At 28.4% G+C, this 21,457-nt stretch overlaps 5 protein-coding genes across 9 annotated transcripts; 2 read left to right on the top strand and 3 right to left on the bottom strand.

The window, feature by feature from the left end:
* Nucleotides 1-91: 91 nt before the first annotated feature.
* On the bottom strand, nt 92-3,186 carry LOC106786933 (nucleoporin seh1-A). Its single transcript, XM_014748837.1, has 6 exons — nt 2,970-3,186; nt 2,732-2,888; nt 2,405-2,663; nt 2,068-2,301; nt 1,667-1,988; nt 92-592 (listed from the first exon to the last, which is right to left on the bottom strand). The coding sequence occupies exons 1-6, from the start codon at nt 3,078-3,080 to the stop codon at nt 416-418; spliced, it is 1,260 nt and encodes a 419-aa protein (XP_014604323.1). The 5' UTR covers nt 3,081-3,186; the 3' UTR covers nt 92-415.
* Nucleotides 3,187-3,465: 279 nt separating this feature from the next.
* LOC106786929 (ribosome biogenesis protein BOP1 homolog) lies at nt 3,466-7,080 on the top strand. The gene is made up of 9 exons (XM_014748833.1): nt 3,466-3,663; nt 3,755-4,523; nt 4,594-4,898; nt 4,977-5,655; nt 5,736-5,945; nt 6,043-6,320; nt 6,389-6,488; nt 6,592-6,787; nt 6,871-7,080. The coding sequence occupies exons 1-9, from the start codon at nt 3,550-3,552 to the stop codon at nt 7,022-7,024; spliced, it is 2,805 nt and encodes a 934-aa protein (XP_014604319.1). The 5' UTR covers nt 3,466-3,549; the 3' UTR covers nt 7,025-7,080.
* Nucleotides 7,079-9,760, bottom strand: LOC106786930 (nef-associated protein 1). Its single transcript, XM_014748834.1, has 3 exons — nt 9,382-9,760; nt 8,936-9,259; nt 7,079-8,854 (listed from the first exon to the last, which is right to left on the bottom strand). The coding sequence occupies exons 1-3, from the start codon at nt 9,468-9,470 to the stop codon at nt 7,396-7,398; spliced, it is 1,872 nt and encodes a 623-aa protein (XP_014604320.1). The 5' UTR covers nt 9,471-9,760; the 3' UTR covers nt 7,079-7,395.
* Nucleotides 9,761-10,043: 283 nt separating this feature from the next.
* On the top strand, nt 10,044-14,853 carry LOC106786914 (peroxisomal targeting signal 1 receptor). 4 transcript variants are annotated; one of them, XM_014748800.1, is made up of 9 exons: nt 10,059-10,075; nt 10,848-10,951; nt 11,545-11,901; nt 12,257-12,707; nt 12,816-13,359; nt 13,440-13,608; nt 13,744-13,901; nt 13,988-14,155; nt 14,317-14,853. In XM_014748800.1, the coding sequence occupies exons 3-9, from the start codon at nt 11,557-11,559 to the stop codon at nt 14,354-14,356; spliced, it is 1,875 nt and encodes a 624-aa protein (XP_014604286.1). In that variant the 5' UTR covers nt 10,059-10,075; nt 10,848-10,951; nt 11,545-11,556; the 3' UTR covers nt 14,357-14,853. The 4 variants fall into 4 exon arrangements, with proteins under 4 accessions (XP_014604287.1, XP_014604286.1, XP_014604284.1 ...); XM_014748798.1 differs by lacking the exon at nt 10,059-10,075 and adding an exon at nt 10,135-10,575 and having other exon boundaries at nt 10,754-10,951; XM_014748801.1 differs by lacking the exon at nt 10,848-10,951 and having other exon boundaries at nt 10,044-10,075.
* A 1,553-nt stretch (nt 14,854-16,406) lies between these two features.
* Nucleotides 16,407-21,114, bottom strand: LOC106786912. Of its 2 annotated transcripts, none has more exons than XM_014748796.1 (4): nt 21,004-21,114; nt 17,623-20,923; nt 17,418-17,532; nt 16,407-17,274 (listed from the first exon to the last, which is right to left on the bottom strand). In XM_014748796.1, exons 2-4 carry the CDS (start codon nt 20,842-20,844, stop codon nt 17,093-17,095), a joined length of 3,519 nt encoding a protein of 1,172 aa, XP_014604282.1. In that variant the 5' UTR covers nt 20,845-20,923; nt 21,004-21,114; the 3' UTR covers nt 16,407-17,092. The 2 variants fall into 2 exon arrangements, with proteins under 2 accessions (XP_014604282.1, XP_014604283.1); XM_014748797.1 differs by having other exon boundaries at nt 21,031-21,053.
* Between the last annotated feature and the right edge of the window lie 343 nt (nt 21,115-21,457).

Raw genomic sequence — 21,457 nt, 5'->3', positions numbered from 1 at the left:
ATATTATATATATATACTTTATGCTATGAAATTTTACCATAAATGTTTTAGAATATATGTAATTAATATTATATATAAATCCCCCTTATAGATAAATACATATGTCTGCGATATAAACTTTTCAACACATATAAGTTATTGGTGCGAAGGCATATAATATCCACAGTCTTGACTTAAATTTACTTTGTACATGTAAGAAATATTGGCAGTTTATATAAATAGTAAATGACTAATCTGTAACGCACAACTCTCTGTTACGGATAAATAAATATATTAAATATTATATATGATAGATAAATATTCTATATTATATCTTATTGGAATATAAAATCTTATAATTACACGATCACGCGTAAACAATTTCTTCTTATCTTTTTATACTAATTTTTATTATAAAAAGAAGCGTAAAATAGAATTATTTCTTTACCTTTGGACGTTCTATGAACGGAGGTGGTGGTAAAGATGACTCACCAGGATTCCCCAACCAAACTGATTTACTAAAACGACCTTTTATCACAGGTGCTTGCCATTTATTACTGCACATAATAGTAGTCGTAGGTTTTTCCGCGGTGATCGAGGCCATCGTTACAACCTTGAAAATGCAATAAAAATTACTTAGAATTGTTTAATAGATCGATCGATAATTAAAGTAAAATTCCTAATTAATAAGACAGATTTATACAATATTCGATGATATGTGAAATCTACAAATTATTTATAATGAAGATATTCAATAAATTAGAAGATAAATTGTTAGGAAATTATTTTAAATATAACTTAGAAATAACAAACTAATTGTTCTATATTTATGGTAAACAACATACAGGCACGTTTAAATGTTTTTGATATTAAATACGTTGTAAAATTTTTAGCGCAGTTGAATTTCTACCTCGTGTTATACTGCGAAGAAATATCTTTCTTTTCTAGGAAAAAAAATAAAAGCGTATTTTTAATATAATATATATATAAATTTTTATTAATAGTAAAATATTTTACAAATTTACCAGAAAGTAACACTTCCTATAATGTACATGTAAAAGTATAAGTTTATAAACTATTGTAATGTTTCGTTATTTTCTCTTTTTTTGTTTTTCAAATGATGTTTTTTATGATAATGATATTATAAGTATGATAATGTAGGCCTTTATGTGTATCTCGATAGCTTTTTTATCTCAGTATAATGCTACAACTAAAGAAAGAATAGGACACAATCAGGTTCATCTTTCTCTCTGCGCATAATTCAAATAATAACACATAGAAGAGGATATTTCATAAATTACTTTAAAATAACGAAGAGAGGATAGTATTGGTAATTTTAAATAATCATAAATATGGTCTCTGAAACTATCATTGATGGTATTCGCACATTTTCGTTTGATAATACTTCTGACAAAAATAATAATCCATTGTGAAAATAGAAATTTATTTTTTAATAGCAAGAAAAATGTAAAGTATCTTAACAATTTTTCTTGATAAAGAAAAGAAAAGAAAAATAAGAAAAACAGCACGATAATATTTGTTATTCGACAAAATATATGTGCTTGAGATATTATTTGAATAAATATCCATGTATTTGTCATCATAATAACAAAGATCATATGATTATGGATTCTATTGGAAATCAATCTTATTTTCTATTCTAAAGTATATTCTAATGCCAAGGTACTTGATTTGGATGACTGATGGAACCCAGTTTGTAGTACTTTGCGGTGGAAGGTGGTGGAATTCCGGTGGGTTGATTAGGTGGAGTAGCTGTAGCAGGAGTTTCAGCATTCTGAGCAGAAGTGCCATCTCCTTTTAAAACAGCTACACATTTCCAATTGTTAATATAATTGTCTTTCCATAATCTAACGCAACCATCATCCCCAGAACTTGCTAAAATAGTTCCCATAATGTTCCAGCATACGTGCCACACAGTAGTATAATGATCATCGAATTGCGCAGCTGTCGTTATCTCAAAACGCGATAAACCATTTTGAGCATTCTCCCTATGAAGAAGATTACAATCATTTTGTAATAAATATTATTCATTATTTTTCTTTTAATTGAAAAATATTATTTACTTACTGCATTGGTTTTAATATAATTATTCTTACATCCTTTGTTGCTACAGCTAGTGTATGAAAACTTCTACCTAAATTAGGTGCGAATGCAATATCATGAACAGGATCAGTAATGTTCGATAATGTTTCAGTTTTTGTCCAACGTCTACTACCCTCAGAATATTCGTATATAAAAACTTTTCCTCCGCTGGATGCATTTGTATCATCGCTTCCAACTGCTATCATCGGTGGATGTAATCTAACATATATATATATATATATATATATATACAAACACGTATAATATAAAAATTACATATAAATCAAATATCTCTTTTTATAGAGTGTAACATTAATGTTACCTTGATAACGATGGATTCCATGTAAGACAACTACATGGAAGTTTACAACTGATATCATGTTGCAAAGTCCACTGACTTAAATTCATGATATCCGGTGCTTCATATATTCTAATTACTCCATCTGCGCTACAAGTAATCAACAAAAGTCCTAATACCTTTGGAGCGAATTTCACATCTGTAACAGATGTCCTAGAATCTACTAAATTTGTTCTCCTAACCCAATGACGCATACCACGTTCTCCAGATCCTGATCCTTCAACTATATTAGATACAAAGAAATAATAAAGTAAATAATACTAGATGATGTAACGAGTTTGATAGACATACCTATTTCTTCCCAAACAGCTGCAGTACGGTCAAAAGAACACGTAGCGAGAACTTGACCGAATTCAGGATGCGCCCAAGTAACTTTCCAAACCGATCCGCTATGTGCTTTCCACGAAGCAGTTAAATGCCAATTCTCATGCTCATCTTCATCCCACACCTATGTTTTCGTTTAAATATTTATTAGTTATTTTCATATTATTTTTCTTTTAATAATATATATATATACATATTATATTACCTTTACAAATTGATCACTTGAACATGTTGCCATTCGTTTCCCATAAAAATCATATGCAATATCATGTATTAGATCTTTATGTTCTGCATTAATACTGTGTGCTTCGAACATTGTTAACTATTCTATTTAATGCAATTTATTTGTTTATTTATTTGATGCATATGTAACAATGTATATATCAGTCGTATGTATAAAAAGGTTAGGAAGCGTTCGTGTCTCCCGCTATTGGTGCGATTTAGAGATAATTAATAAAAGTTTATCGTTTTAAATTACTTCATAAATATTACCAGATAATTTAATAATATAAATATTTACACAGCGTTACTTAGTTTTTATTTTCTTTCACAGTTATTATTTTAGATTAATGTTAATTGATTATAAATTTATGTATTTCAAACTACCCGCTAATTAAAATAATGTTATTTTAGTTATGTTATATAACCACTAGAGGTGCTGTAATATTATCTGTTATTTTTATATGGGTACCTTCGTCTATGTATATTAGCTATGGTGAACATGTGGGGCCATGTGTTTTAATAATTGGTAAACTAGATTTTAGGTTGTAACAAAGAAAAATAAAATGGGATTGCAAAAGCAAGCTTTTAAGCGAAAGCGAGATATTCTAAAAAATAGAACTAATCAGCAACAAAGTGTCCAAACTTTACAAGATATAGATAATCTTGAAGATGCTGAAGTATGTTATTTATTTATATTATCTATTTTCACACATTATTTATTTATCTCTTATTTATTCCTCTTAATTCTATATAATTTTGATATTTTAGGATTCTGACATCGATGATTACTTAATAAATGAACTAGACAATAATGAACTTAGTACAGATGAAGAAACAGAAGATAATCATGATAATTCTGACTCAGACAGAGATCTAATAAAAAATTTGTTCTCATCTGATGAAAATAGTGAATTAGAATTTGGTTTTTTATCTGAAGATGATATTGATGATTATGATGATGATGATGATGATGATGATGATGATGATGACGATAATGATGATGATGAAGATGATGATGATAACGATGAAGAAGAGGAGGAGGAGGATGATGATGATGATAATGATGGTTATGATGATTATGATGAGAACGATGAAGAAGAAGAGGAGGAAGATTATAATGATGATGAAGATGATGAAGAAGAAGAAGAAGAAGAAAATAGTTATGATAGTGGAAAGAATGAGGAAAATATTTATAATACTGATGATGAAGAAAACAAAGAAGAAAAAGATAGTAATGATAGCAAAGAAAAAAGACTAACAAATAATGATATAAACAAAAGTAAAAGTATAAGTAAGATGAAGGAGATTAAAACAAAGTTAAGTCCTAAAGGGAAGAATAAATTAAAAAATAATTCTAATAAATTACATAAGATACAAACGAAAGAAAATTTAAATTCTACGAAATCTTTAAAACGTGAGAAACGTAGTGAAAAACTCGAAAAGAATAAAAATAATATGAAATCTCAGACCAATAAAGTAAAAGTTTTAAATAAAACCAAATCTGTTAAGGACGTTGAATCGAATAATAAAAGTAATGGTAAGTGAGAGAGACAATAAAATTCAATGTAAAAACGAAAATATTCATAATATTTATTTTTGTTGTGTAGATCAAGAATATGAATATGACAGTTCGGACGAAGAGGATATTCGTAATACCGTAGGTAATATACCCATGAAATGGTACGATGAATATGATCACATTGGTTACAACTGGGAAGGTAAAAAAATCTTGAAACCAGAGAAAGGGGATCAATTGGATAATTTCTTAAAGAGAATGGAAGATCCAGATTTTTGGAGAACAATAAAAGATCCTCAAACTGGACAAGATGTTCTACTTAGCGAAGAAGATATACAATTAATTACTAGAATACAAAAGCAAAAAATTCCTGATGTACAATTCGATGAATATGCTGTAAGTAATGTCTTTATCTTTATATAATGTAACATTATTTTAATATTTTTTAATGAATTATTATTTGATTATATTTAGCCATGGGTTGAATGGTTTACATCGGAAGTTATGAAAACACCGCTTCGTAATTTCCCTGAGCACAAACGTTCATTCTTGCCTTCTAAACTTGAAGCTAAAAGAGTATCCAAATTTGTACATGCGTTAAAAATGGGTTGGATGAAATCGACAGCAGAAATGGAAAAAGAAAAAGAACAAAAAGATAAAACACCAGAGTTCTATATGTTATGGCAGTCAGATGATCAAGCTGAGGAAATGCGTAGAATTCACAAACATATACCACCACCTAAGAGACATTTGCCTGGTCATGCGGAAAGTTATAATCCTCCGCCAGAATATCTATTTGATAGTAAAGAACTTAAAGAGTGGAATAAATTAAAGACGACTCCATGGAAAAGGAAGTTACATTTTATTCCACAAAAGTATACTTCTTTAAGAGAAGTACCTGCTTATCCTCGATATATCAAGGAAAGATTCAAAAGATGTTTAGATTTGTATTTATGTCCAAGAGCATTAAAAATGAGGTTAACAATAGAACCAGAAGCTTTGGTACCGCAATTGCCTAGTCCCAAAGATTTGCAACCATTCCCAACAACGATGTCTATGATCTTTAAAGGTCATACAGATATGGTTAGAAGTATTACAGTAGAACCAAGTGGACAATACATTGCTTCTGGTGGAGATGACATGACCCTAAAAAGTATAAATCTATATTTTTATTTATTACAAATTATAACTTTTTAATATTTGTAATAAATTTAATTGAAATATTTTGTATAGTTTGGGAAATAGCTACAGGCAGATGTACAAAAACAGTGGCTTGCGGTGGTGTAATTAGATGCGTTGCTTGGTGCCCTAATCAAGCGATATCTCTCATAGCTGTTGCAGCAGATAAAAAAGTTCTCTTAATAAATCCAGGAATCGGTGACCATCTCATTACTACCAAAACGGATCAATTGTTAGAAATAATACCGCAAAGCGATGTTATAGGTAATTTTAATTTATATCATCTAATCTCTTAAAATTTTTAATTCGAATTTATTAATTTTAAGATATATTTAATACTATGCTTATTTTATTTAAATAGTTAGTGAAAGAGTAAAATCAGCTGTACAGTGGGAACAGGCGGAGGGTGAATCATGGAGTAAAGGAATTAGATTAATATTGAATCATTTCAAAACAGTAAAACAAGTTACATGGCATGGTAAAGGTGATTACTTTGCCACAGTTATGCCCGATGGTCAAAATAGATCTGTTTTAATAAATCAATTATCAAAAAGAAGATCTCAATTACCATTCACTAAGTCCAAAGGTTTAATACAATGTGTATTGTTCCACCCGATAAGGCCTTTCCTATTTGTTGCGGTATGTAATATATAATATATTTTAATTAATTGTATTGTATATATTATATTGTGTGAAATTATTTGTAGACTCAAAGAAATGTTAGGATATATGATTTAGTTAAACAAGAAATGGTGAAAAAATTATTGTCCAATTCGCAATGGATATCAACAATAGCTATACATCCTGGTATAATATTATTATTATTTAATATTGTATATATATTATAATCTTATTAAGTCATCTGTCACAAGTATATATTTTATTAAGTTATTTCTATACATTATTTTAGGTGGTGACAATATTTTGGTTGGTACCTATGATCGTAAAATGTTATGGTTCGATTTGGATTTAAGTACAAAGCCGTATCAAACATTACGTTTACATGGCACAGGTGTTAGAGGTGTGGCTTTTCACAAACGTTATCCTCTTTTTGCTTCTGGTGCCGATGATAGAAGTCTCATTATTTCACATGGAATGGTTTATAAGTAAGATGAAACTAATATGCAGTTATTTTCTTTTTTTTTCATGTCAACATTGTAAATATTAATAACGTCTTGATCATTTTCAGTGACTTATTACAAAATCCATTAATAGTGCCATTAAAAAGATTATGTAATCATGAATCGTACAACGATTTTGGAATTTTGGATGTTATGTTTCATCCTACTCAACCATGGGTCTTTTCTGCTGGAGCTGATTCAACGATACGAATGTATACATAATATATTATATTAATTATTTTAATACAAGAAATAATAAAGGTTGAAATCAAATTCTGCAACATAGTATATGGTATATTTTCCATGGAAACTAAATTACAACGAATAAAATATAAAACAAAAAAGACACGCGTAGGAACTTATTATATTGCGACAATAAATGGTAGTGATATATATAAAACAGATGTGAAAGACTTTGTTGTAAACTTTGAATAACACAATTCGTTAAGAAATATACAATTGAACTTCTTAATAATATATTTTCTCTGTTATATTACTGGATGTATTATTTAAAGATGTCTATTAGAGGTAAGAAAATGATAAAATGTAATATATAACTAAAATATGAGTTAGATACGTGTAAGTCATATATATTAAGGTATAGGAGAATGACCTAAGCATTGCCACTCTGGTTGTCCACATTCACAAATGCGTCCTGCATGACGTACATGAAAAACGGTTACTATACCCCTACTATCGTCAAATTTACAAGTAATGTGTAAATTATGAATTAAAAAAGTATAAAACTGATTTCCCCATCTTTGTCTCAAGTATACAGATCGCGGATCTTCTCTAAGAACATTCTCAATAGCTCTTCTTTCTTCTTCGGCTTTATCTTCTAAAATTTCATTCAAATGTGTCAAAGCTCGTTCGTTAAACACTACAGATAGTGTTCGTATATTTGATCTCGATATCCATTCTGGAATTCTAACTTCGTAAGAAGCATTTTCTCTCGATTCGTTAGTACCTATTAAATTGACATCCTCTCTCTGTAATGAATTATTATCTGTAGTAGTTCTTACAGATACTGGAAAATTTGATAAAGTTTGAGAAGGTGTTAAAGTTTGCGGTTGAAAACCTTCTTCCCCGTCTGGAGCTTCTCGAATGCCCATACGTACTGGAGAATTATCAACTCTTGAATTTAACGCACATCTATTTAATAAATCTAAATCTGTACCACAGACGGTATTTGGTCCATCCGCTCCATCCAGGAGTCTGGAATTACGAGAAGTATGAATCTCCGTGTAATTATCTCTGTCGTTTCTCAATGTATAAATTGAATCGATATTATTTTGATCATTATAAGATACATCTTGAAATGTGGTACTCAAATCTCCTATATCTTCTGAATCTGATTCCAAACTACGTACATTACTTTCGATTGTTGCAGTAAAATCTGATCTTGAATTGGACGATGTATTTACAATTGGATTTGATATTTCATATGAATTAGTACTTTCATTATTTTGCAAAGTATTCTCCGAATGAAGATCCGAAGATTGAATATAATTTCTTGATTCTAAATAATTCTCCAAATTAGGATATCCTTGAAATTCTTCTGCTTGTAATCTAAGGGCAAGTTCTTCATCTCTGGAAACATCTGTTTCTTGAACTATGTTATAAGAACCATTTCTAAGATATAAATCGGAAAGCCTATTTCTTGTATCATTATTTGATTCAAAGTTGGTATTTAAATTGGATGTTTGATCTTGGGTTAAATTAATACATTCTTCCATATACTCGACCGATTCCATCTCATTCGTTGGATATTCCATTAATCTATTGCACAATTTTTCTACATGTAATGGGTTGTCGTATTGTGGTATGTAAGGTTTTATATCCAATACCGGTGTTTGATCTACCATATCTACACCCTCAAAGTAAATAGTATAATTATCAATTTTTAATATTTTCACTAAACTCAAGCCAATAGGACAAGGACGATGAGGAGAACGTGTAGAGAATACACCTGTTCTAATGCCGTTCAATCTTGGTGGAGCCACTTTAGCACGAATATGCGTTGAATCATTTCTATGGAAATGAAATATGATCCTAAGAAATAAAAGTTTTGTTATTATTATATAAAAATATGATTTATAATATAATATAAATACTTGATCTATTTCAGTTTACCATAAATGAGAAAAGTCTTGTAATCCTTGGAGCGCGTGATCAGGATTTGTAAACACTGAATTATGAATTAATATTTTCCCCGATGTTCTTCCAGAAACTCCAGGCTGTCGCGGTACACCTCTTTTATTGGGAAAACAGGTAGAAATTATCCCAATTGGTTTTAATTTTAATGTATCCTCTTCATTGCTTGTACCAGGCTTAACGTCTTCCAATGATCTTTTCTTAGATTCCAAATTGGTTGTACCATTTTTACATAATTCCAAGAGATGTTTAATATTATTAATATCTTTTTCATGCATGTATCGTAAACTTTTTATTTGTTGCCTGAAAATGAAACGTTAACAATATTAGGTTTAATAGGTTATCTCTGAAATAAATTCTTTGTGAAAGTTTCGCTATAATAAAATAATTGAAAAATAGAGAAGAAATGATAAGAAAAATATTACCTTAAATTATTAATCTCGTTTCTAGCCGCCGTTAATTGTCCAAGCATATGTTTCATATTTAAATCTGAACTTTGACAGTTCGATTCCATATTTAAATTTGACTGCAAATACGTATTACCGGCATCATCAAGAATGATGATATGATATAAGAAATATTATTTCAAAAGAATTTTATTTAATATTAATTTATATAAATACGTTATTAAATTTTATCATTAGAAATAGCATAACACGGTACGTTTGTATTTTTCACGTATAATTAATGTTTGTACTTTTTTTTTTAATTAAACGTACACGGACACATATAACACACGCGTCCAAGAAATATAATCAGGAATCGATAGTGTACCGTGTACCAAAGTTATGTATGTAGCGTAACGCATTACCATGAATGTGCATTTATGACGTAAATACTTCATTAATATTTTAATCAGAATGACTTTGATATATTTTCTTTAAAGAATTAATTAAAATTCTAATAAAAAATAATAAATATATTCTAAAAAAAATCGATGGGCGAATAGAAGGAGGCCATTTTTTCGGCATGGGATTGGTTCGTGCATTCTTCCACGGACCAATGAGAATCGACCCTAGCGATTAATCGCGATTCTCTATATCGCATTGAACTACTTAAACAAAATGGCGACGGGAGACAAATTTTAGTGAACATGCAGCTTATTGATCCCTGCAATAAGTGTGATATATATACATTTATATATTTATATTACTTGCAAAAAGAATTTCGTTAAATTAATTAAAGAAATATATATCTTTGTTTTGTAAATCTATTTAAAAAAAACTACTCATTGAGAGTATGGATTTAATAAGACCGATCGTTATTATTTCAACAAGAGTTAACTTGTTATATAATATATGTAGTTTCTATGCATAGAGCTTGCATTCCCAATTCATGTGAATTCGCCGGCTGTGTTAACGGCTTAACATGGCTTAACATTATCATCTTCGATCGCATTATATGACAGTGATTTGCTATGGTCATTTAATGCACGTTATACTTGCATACCATACCAATTACTTTTAAAGCAATTACAATCAATGTTGTTTCAATATTAAATGCGCATATATGTGTCAAAATATTAGCACTTGGCATATCGTAAACAGTCAGACTGTTTTTAAAAGAGAAGAAAGAAATAATAAATAAATTACTAGATTAATATTGTTAGTGAAACGAAGGTTTGTAACGTTTAAATATTCTCTGCACAATTAAATAATTTATTATTCTTTTTTTCTCTCACACACATTATTAATTCCTACAAATATATTAGTGAGTTAACTCTGTGATCGCACATATATAATTCCTTTATTAATCATTCTAATATTAATATCTCGGTCATTATTAATATTTATACAGTATAAACCATTATTAATACACAATTAACAATATCCCGCATTGATTGACGGTCGATATAAAAACAAAAATGGACTTCTTATGCAGTTATACAAAGTTCCAGATGTGATGTGTCATTTTTGATGTGCATACTCCTTCGCTTTTTTCTTATCATCTATATCTATTCGTCGAACGAAGAAGACGTGCGTGAATAGCTTTAAAGTAAATATTGTATTTAAACATTTTTATTAAATTCTCTTAAGTGATTTTAATTTCTCTTCGACAAAATTTATTACTTTTTTTTTTTTTATATTTCGTTCGATTCAATAATAATTTTAACGAATAGTAAAATTCGTATTTATATAAAATTTACATATAAAAGTATTTGTGTATGAATTAAAAGATACTTTAGAATGAATAATATAATCACACACACACACACACACACACATTAAAAATAGATTGTTGTGAAATAGATTATATTGGAATTTAATAACTGCTATAATGTTAACGTTCTCGTAATTGTGTGATATAACAGAATAATAATAAACCTTACATTATTAACATTTACAATAATTAATAATCTTTAAATGTCATTAATTTTTCTATCGTATGTCATCATGTTGTATTATGTTCTATATAATTGCTAATGGTCAAAGGTTATAAGTCTTTATTTATATAAAGTGATATAATATTAGATTTAAAATGAATAGAATTTCAAATAAAAAAATGTAGTAATACGTTATTGAGTGTTAAAGTATTAATATAATATTGTGTTTAATAATTCTACGAATACATATATTTATTTTCTACAGTTAAGAAACACAATGGCATTTCACGAATTAGTAGAAGCAGAATGTGGTGTTCCCAGTTCGTTGATACGCCTTACTTCACATTTTGTGAAAGATCATGGTTTCAAGGAAGAAGGAATACATCGTCCTTTTATACCACCGGAATCATTTCAACCAACAGATTCTGAACAATTAGTAAAACAATTTATCGAAGAAACATCATGTCCACAAACGTTTCGAATGGATAATTTATTACAAGAGATGCGTGAGATAGATCAAAATATACAACCACCTGTAGCTGCACCAGGAGTAGTCAAGGAATTAACCGGTTCAGATACATCTTGGGCGAATCAATATCTAGAATCTGGGAGACACTTTGTTGTAATTTCTATTTTCACAAATTTTCTTTTTTTGTTATACATTTTGTAATAGATAACATTAATTCGTTGAACGCCAGCCTTATCTTATTGCGGGATTCCTATTTTACTCTTTTATGTATCGATATATTGTATTTGCCATTATTTATTTATTTCTATATATTTTTTAACTTTTAATAAAATACAGACAACAATGAGAGATATTAATACAAAATCTAGATCAACAATCGCTTTGCAAACATTTATTTAGAAATGGTTATTCTATTTGTCGTAGACAAGCATTACAAATTCTGGCATTCAATGTGTTATTATTATTTAAATTGAATATATTTAATATTGGAATGAAAAATGTTTTGTAGGAACATCATGCAGATGATATTTGGAATGCGTCAGCAATGAAAAACAATCAATCTTCGATTATTCAAGCTCAAGAAACTCACGAATTTGGGTTGGATCCAAAATGGGCGGAAGAATATTTGGAGCATAGTATAGATAACGTAGAAAATAAAATTACCAAGCATGAAGTAGCGGAAACAATAGAAAATAATGAAAAATCTAAATTGACGTATTCGAAATTTATGAAATTTATGAGACAGGAGGGTGAAGTTCCAATAAAAGATGTTGAATTGTCATTGCCTGATTCTGATAATATGGATAATTGGACGGAAGAATATATCAATCAAAAAAGTGATCAAAATACATCAGAGAATAGTAACGATGAAAATAAAGTTTTGAATAAATTAGAAGAAGATTTATCCGTGGCTGGTACTTGGATAGATGAATTTGAAAAGGAAAATATGTTTTCTGCGGGTAAATAAATAATATTATTTCTTTCTTTTTTTTTTTTTTTTTTTTTTTTTTTTAAGTAAAATATTGTGAATCAAAATGATATTTATAAAATTTAATTGAACATTTTAGATGCCGACAATTACGAGTCTACATTCTGGACGCGTCTTCAAAACGAATGGGATAAAATATCATCGTCGGATGATATTTCAACGGTACATCCATGGATATCAGAATATGAAGCATATTATGATCCATTTAAGGATTACGTTTTTCACGATGAGAATCCTATGAAGAATTTGTCAGATGCGCTGGAGGAAGGTATAAAAAGATTGAACGCTGGTGATTTACCTAGCGCGGTTCTTTGTTTCGAAGCAGCTGTACAACAAGATGAAAATAATTCAGAAGCTTGGTTACTTCTCGGCAAAACTCAAGCAGAAAATGAGCAAGATCCTTTAGCTATATCCGCATTAAAACGTTGCCTGAAGCTTGATCCTTTAAATGGAACAGCCCTAATGGCTCTTGCAGTTTCTTATACAAATGAATCTTATCAAAAACAAGCATGTTTAACGCTAAAGGAATGGTTATTGAAGAACGAAAAATACAAACATCTTTCAACCTCGAAAAATGTCGTAGAACACAATCTAAGATCAAACGTATCAACAATTTTATTTGAGTAAGTTCGATGTATCATATTTAAATTAAATATATAGAACAAAGAAAGAAAGAACCTTCCTTTTTTTGTTTTTATTATAGTGATGTACACAATGAAGTAAAAAAATTATATATACAAGCAGCTAGAATGATTCCTCGAGATCAAATAGATGCTGATGTGCAGTGCGGTCTTGGCGTGTTATTTAATTTATCTAGTGAATACGATAAAGCTGCTGATTGCTTTCAAGCTGCTTTACAAGTTCGGCCTGATGTATGTATATATTTCCTATAGAATAATGTAAAGCACGTTATATTGAAATGAAAAGTTTATTTAATTACAATGGCATAACACTTATACTTGTACACTTGCTAGGCGAGAAGTACAATTTATTTGATTTTTTTCTAGGATTCTAGATTATGGAATCGATTAGGCGCAACATTAGCTAATGGTCAACGTTCAGAAGCAGCAATAAATGCGTACCATCGTGCCTTAGAATTATCTCCAGGTTTTATCAGAGCACGTTATAATCTTGGAATCTCTTGTGTTAATTTAGGAGCATACAAGTAAATGCAACTAGTCATATTTTGTATATTTTGATATATCATTACACGTCGTATCATATATTTGATTATTATATTATATTTTATAGGGAAGCCGGAGAACATTTACTTACAGCTTTGAATCAACAAGCTGCTGGTAGAGGAGTTCAAGGAGAACACATAACACCTAAAGCAATGTCTAACACAATATGGTCAACTCTTAGGCTAGTTTTGTCATTGATGCACAAATATCATTTGAATGAAGCCATAGAAAATAGGTACCCTTTTTTTAACACGTTATATAAATTTTAATTATATTATACATATATAAGATATTAATAATAGATTATATTTTATAAATATTAAGTTATTTTGAATATCATTTAAATATATAAGCACCGTGTAATTACCTCTTAAGTTTTTCTTTTTTTTTTTGCAGAGATTTGTCAAAGTTAAATAAAGAATTTGAGATTGTATAGGCAGTTTCTGCCTTTAATAGAAAATACAGAGATAGCAATGATTTGAGCATGAAATAACTGCATTATTATATATAAAGGCATGTATACTTCTGGAACCTCTGGGATGTAGCTATTATAAAAGAAATACAGTTTTTTCATTATTGAGATATAGAAAATAAATGAAATAAAAGATATTTTACATAAATCACAAAGCAGTTATATATATGCGTGTAATTGTACATGACATAATAATAACGTTCAAAACAACTTTTCTATTTATATATATTTTGATCTTACAAGGGTGATTTTGATACTATATTTACATATATATAACACACAATATGAAAATAGTACTGGAATCTTAACCACAATGGAATTTATTAATTCTTCTAATACATGAAATTATTAAGTTCAATTGTAATAATCTTGTTGGATAAAAAAAAATATTGTTACCTTCATAAGTCAGTTGTAATGCCATTAAAATAATTATACTCAATTACGAAGTTGTTGTGAAGAATCAATTATTAGCGAAGTTTATCGTTGTGCCAATTTATCGTTGAGACAATTAATTCACTGTTCTATACAGATATTAAAATCAATGGAAAAATACAACGTGATGAAAAATAACACAGTTATATAAATAAACAAAAATTAATCTCTAATTTTTAAACGAAAATCATTACTCTATGTATTAATGGAACGATGCTGGCCATTATCCAATATTAAAGAATATTATATGTCATATTAACCCAGTGATATATTGCATGGTAAGTGAATCAAAATAAAATATTATATTCTTTTTCTCTTTGTGTTTTCATATTCTAGGATAATGAAAGTTATTCAACAAGATATTAATGAATTGTTTTTATAATAATTATTGCATTATATTTTTTTTTTTTACTCTTATTCCTATCTTCGATGAAATTGTTTTTTCAATTTTAATCTACAGATCTATTGTATATCTTTTATTATACAAAAAAAAAAGAAAAGGGGAAATGGATTAATTATTGTTAAATGAATACTAAAGTTCTGCAGTATATGATTAAAATTTGTATTTATATATATTTTTCGACAATAATAATTTATAAATATTTCAGAACTCTCTAACGCAATTATATTGGATTTATAACAAAGAAAAATTATTCCTAAAGGCACATCAAAAAGAGTTACATATTTTATAATACAGATATTAATCATGGAACACTAGGTTGTGTAGAATCCAATAATGAATTTAATAAAAAATTATTATTTTAACGAAGTTTACTACTTCTATAATACATTGTTCTTCCCTATAGCAAATAGGATATATCAAAATTCTATAATACAAGATAAATTCTAGATTAATAATTATAGTATTGATCGAAGAAATATAATATATAATGTTATTATTTTTCGCTCGTATTAAATGTCAATTGATCGATGCATTTAATTTCAAACAATTCTCTATCCATTTTCATTTGAAGATACCCTTTTTTATATAAAAAAAGTCAAGTTTTATTAAAAAAAAAAAAAAAAAAAAAAAAAAAAGGATTATTTGTATCGAAAAGTTCTTCATAAATATATTTGTAACCAGTCACAAACCTATACGTATATATACTAAAAATTAATTATTACTTACTATCGTATACAGACAGAGAAGAGTGTTAAGAATTATTCTGTAAAAAAATTTATAGGAACAGTAAAATGCAACCTAGTTTTACTTGAACGTTGTAAAAAGATATGCAGAACACTTGTATTCTCATCTGTATATTATTACATATACACTATACTATTTTAATTACACATGCATAAATATATGTGTTTGGTAAAAGTCTTACAAATGAAGTTTATAAAAATCACAAGAGATACACTTAATGTAAGGAATTTCATTTTATAAAAAATTTTCTAATCAAATACACAATTATAGGGAATAAGAATCTGTTTATCCTATTTGCTTCAGAAACAGTATATATTTAAATGTAAACTACAATAAATCTCTCTCTCTCTCTCTTTCTCGCTCTCTCTTTCTCTCTATATATAGAACATTGCAACAGCTGATTATATCATAATTTTTTCGTTTATATAATTTTCATTTTTTTTTTCCTTTTTTCTTTCTTTTTTTTTTTCAATTAATTTCAACTAATTTATAACATTTCATAAATCAAAGGATATGCTCAACACGTTCCTTTTTTTTTTATAGATATAATTTTCAAATATATTTGATGAAAGATAGGAGATGCTGTTGTGTTGTTGGAAATTTAAATAATTATTACACTAATTAAATTTTTACCCTAATAAAATTTCTAACTAATATAAGATAACTATTTATCAAAATTAATATCACAGTATGTATAAATGATTTCAACATTGTGGTAATAAAATTTTTGACGAGAACAATTAAATTAAATTTGAAAATTATCGAAATAAAATAAAATTATTATCGAATTAAACAAAAATACAGAAATATATATATATGGACTCAAAATATTGTTTGCTTGGTTTTTTTTTCATAGTAGTATGTAATGCGTACACATTGTAGGATTTGTTTTCAATTGGTATGATATATTTGATTTCTATTTCTTTTCTTTGAAATATTTAAATGTGTCCTTTATTATATCGTTTAATTCCACATATAACTTTCTAATCCTTGTAATAATTGTTACCTCTTCAAATATTTTTATTATTTTTCTCTCTCTCTTTTTTTCTCTTTCTCTCTCTCTCTTTCTTTCTCTCTTTCTCTATTATGTAATTTATAAATAAAAATTATCTAGGATGAGTTTACAACTTCAAAGTTGATAATAATTGTTGGCTAGTTTCTATTATTAATGATTTTACATGATCCGCATGCATAATTTGAGTACACATTTCGGTACATTTTTGAAAAGCCATCGTATTATCTTTTGGTAAAATGTGATGTAGACTTTTTAAAGATAAAACGTGCGGTAAATGATGTAAAGTTTCTGTAATTATAAATTGTTTCTAAGCATTAAAGAAACAAAAGAAAGAAAATATATAAATAATATAATATCAAATAATATAAATATTTGATCAAAAGCAATTCTTTAAAAATAATAACTTTTTCTTTTTATGTGTTATAACTTACCTTTCATGATTTCGCTATACATGCAATGTAATTCTGCTTGTTCAGTAAACACGGAAATTCTATTCTGCAATAACTCGATAAGATATTTCCACTCAACTTCTTTAGTATATTTATCCTGGAATAATTAAAGCATAAATTATATATAGTTTATGCATAAAATATTCTAATAGAGTAATTAATTTAACTAACCAAATTTTTATATTACCTTCGCGTATTGTAATACCGCCTGAGGACAATTATCCATTAAAATTATTGTTATTTCTTCGGTATTTTGTATATATAATGTTTTAAGCGATAAACTGCCATCGATATTTTGAGATTCTAAAAATTGTTTAACTTCCTGCAAACATTCAAGTGGTAGAAATTCATAGGATAGCACGCATTGTAATTTGAACAATTCAGGATGAATGGTTTTCCCTGAATCGGATGCTGCAGTCATATTAATGAAATCTTTAAAATCATTGGTAGTTAAAATTTTTTGATAATCCTTCATGTACGGAGGCATCTTATTTAAGTATTGCGGCCTGCATTTTGCAAATACAAAATCCTTGTCAATATTGTCCTTGCTGCGTTCTTTGCTCTCAATATTGTACATTTTTGTTTGAGTCAATTTACCCAAATACGAACGTACTAATAATTTGAATGCCTCTACCATAGCAAAATCAGAAGATATTTTACTTCTATTTATGTTAGATAAGTCGTACATTGATTTAATGTTAAAGTAATTGTGGAAATATTTTTCTATAAAAATTTGTAAGGCTGCTGCAGCATTGTGCCCGTCTCTTCCAACACGAGATGGTAGATATTCTAAAAAGGCTTGTAAGATTTGGTGCAAGGATAAACTGCTGTTATCTTCTTCTATTATTTGTATAAGTATCTCAGCGAATGCAATAGTCTTCTTATGTAATAACATTCCAGCAAAATCTGAAAATGTAGGGACTAACGTACTTCTCTTTTTTACTGCAGTCATCTCGAATAACAAGTCCCAATGTTCCAAAATCATTTTTTGAATACATTGTACCGAAACATGTTCTAAAATGTCTTCTGCATGATCTTGCTTTTGATTTTGTACGTACAATAATGCTAATGCTAAACGAATCGGATCACATATCTCATATGATAAAAGTAAATTTATTAATTTATCTGTCATATAATCTCTCAGTACAATGCTTCCAAAAATTAGTTTCAATAATTCTTCCTTTTTTAATCTGCAGATGATTTCTATAATATTGTGTCCTTGAAATAGTGTATCAGCTTCAGTGCCACATCTCATTATCATCAGAATATCGGTTAAAAATATTATGAGACCTGGTGCATCCTGAGTTGATTTCCTTGACAAAACTTCAGAAGGTTTTAAACCTGACATTTTGTAATAAGGTATGCATAATTCCCAATCCGATTCATATTCTGAACGTATATAATAATCTCCTAATAATGCACAAGATTGATTATACAAATTTTTTAATTTCAGCCAATTTTTATGTGCTGCATCATCATCGTCACTATCAAAACCATAACAAGAACTATCCTTAGCTAAGCGTATCAAAGCATGAGCCTCGCCCAATAAATGTCTGTACGTACTGGGACTAGAAGATTTATGACTTCTTGCAGCATTTAAAATATCGTAGTATACATTCTCCAACTTAGGTAAGATTAATGAATATAATGTCCAAGAATTATCAGCTTTAGCTAATAAAAGTAAATAATTTTTGGTATATAATAGCTTCTGTATCCCCAAAAATGGTTTCAATCCTATCAAACATACAGGTTCTGAGATACTTGGACAGGTAACTTTATATTGATCAATATCATTCAACATTTTTGCCACGTAATGTGATAAGCGTAATGTGTAAGATTCTAAACCGACGTCAGTCAATGCATGAAGTACTGTATGCTCGAGTGCAACGTAATTAACAGGTGCAGTAAATGGATAAGTCGTTAAACAAGTTGCGTCTAAAGGATTTGCACTTGTCGCTGAAAAATGGTAAAGATATCCTTCTTGTATCGTACATACAAAGCAACTTACACCTTGTAAGTATTTGTATTTATCAGATCTTAAAATAGATTTCTTTATACAAGATCCGTTACATTCCTTCCTCATATATAATGGTTTTAACACAGAACATTTAAAATATTCCATGTTTCTATCTACTTCCGATTTATTATTAGCAGTAGCAATTCTAAGAGATAGGAGATTTTTTACAGTATAATTTTCAGACCAGCCAGAATCAGGCGAATTAGTTTTAATAATTATTTTCATATCTGGCGGATTTAAAGTAAAAGGACTAAGAGTATGTCCAGGACCAATTCTTTCCAAACTTATAGATGGAAAATTTACAGTCAACGATTGCGAATTTGTATCAATTATTTCTTGAGTTACCAACCTTTGTAATTCTTCTTTCTCGTTATATATTAAATGATCCCAATCGATAAGTTCATTATTTGTTTTTGATTTGATTTTCTTTATATCCATTGTTTCCGATTTGCACCATGCATTTATTTTTGATGTAATATTTTTTTTGTTTTTACTCTTCGTATTAAGTGCATCATTATTCTCTAACATAACGTGTTGCTCCGAAACTTTGTGCTTTAAATTTGTTCCTTGAACAGTTGTTTCTTGATCCTGATTACTAGACGCATGATTACTATCTACAAGCGAGGAGTCATTAGATATTGAAGTTTTGTCAATGGATGATTCATTAGTAGACGTTAATGAACTAAGTTGATCTATATCCTCATACATAGAATTGGTTAATCGAAAAACGCATAAATTTGTACTATCCATAATAATTATAAAATCTTCCGCAATTTCCATGTGCATAGGGGAAAATGAAAATCCTATAGACCAAGGTCTCGCTTCAAAATCAATAAATTTCAATTTAGACAATTGTTGCGTTTCGACTTTATATTCATGAAGTATAGCGGTATTTCCCGAAGCAACTAACAAATTTCCAGTACTTTGACAACAAGCTATTAACGTTGGTTGCATGCTTAAAGGTAATTCTATCATTTCCAAACTATTCAATGGTCGATTTAAACTCGGAGTCACACGACCCGCAATTCTAGCTCGCATCGGTTGACTTTGATCCTTTACTACCGCCCAATTTACATATATTCTTACAAAATTATTAATAACTTTGTTCCCATGAGTATTACTTATATTGTCTCTAGAATATTTTGATTCCAATGTCGCAACATAATCTCCTTTAGAACAATGTAATATTTGACTAATCATATCAACGGTTGGAAATATTGTATGCAATTTGATGTCGGACGGCATCAGCTCCCATACTTCAACACAATGCGTTGAAAGAGCTAGCAATAACATTTCCCGTCCATTAGTAGTTGCAACACATGTTGCCGTTGATTCTTCAATTTGGGTAACATTTTGTCCCAAAAAATTATGTACCGTTATAACACGCACCATTTTTATTTTGCTATGATATAACTTTTTCAAGCATAATTACAGAATGATTAAATCCTTTTTTTTTTGTTTTTTGAAAGACCTGTAATATTAAAAAGAAATAATAATAATAATAATATAAACTATATGCGTAATAATAGCATACATAATTTATGTTTTTACCTCACAAATATGAAAATGAACTTTTACCTTGTAAATAATCAAAAAAAAGTATATAAAATCATCATTATTTCACGCACATCTTTTATTTTTTTATAAATAAAAATCTTATAATCTTGTTCCTAATAAATATATCAAAGTATTATTTTTCAAAGTTATATTATATATATATATATATATATTTTCAAGTTATCTCTAATAATAGCTTTTATGTAGGTTCAATAAGGAATGACAATTACGATTAACAATAATGAACTTATTAGAATTCACTTGTAAATGTCCTACGAGATAAATTTTTCGTGATAATTAATTATTTATAATTAGTCTTTTTATATTAAAATTAACGTATACGGTTACACAACTATGTACACAAGAAAGGTGTAGAAACATGTCAAGATCAACACTCGAGTTGCTCGACATTTTCCATTTATATTGCACATGCGCAAATTCGTTTACA

Source organism: Polistes canadensis, unplaced genomic scaffold (genome assembly GCF_001313835.1).
Source record: "Polistes canadensis isolate GaletaPanama2010 unplaced genomic scaffold, ASM131383v1 scaffold_88, whole genome shotgun sequence".
Classification (NCBI taxonomy): Eukaryota; Metazoa; Arthropoda; class Insecta; order Hymenoptera; family Vespidae; genus Polistes; species Polistes canadensis.
Note: the sequence above shows the minus strand (reverse complement) of the source record. Positions and strands in the feature narration are given on the sequence as shown.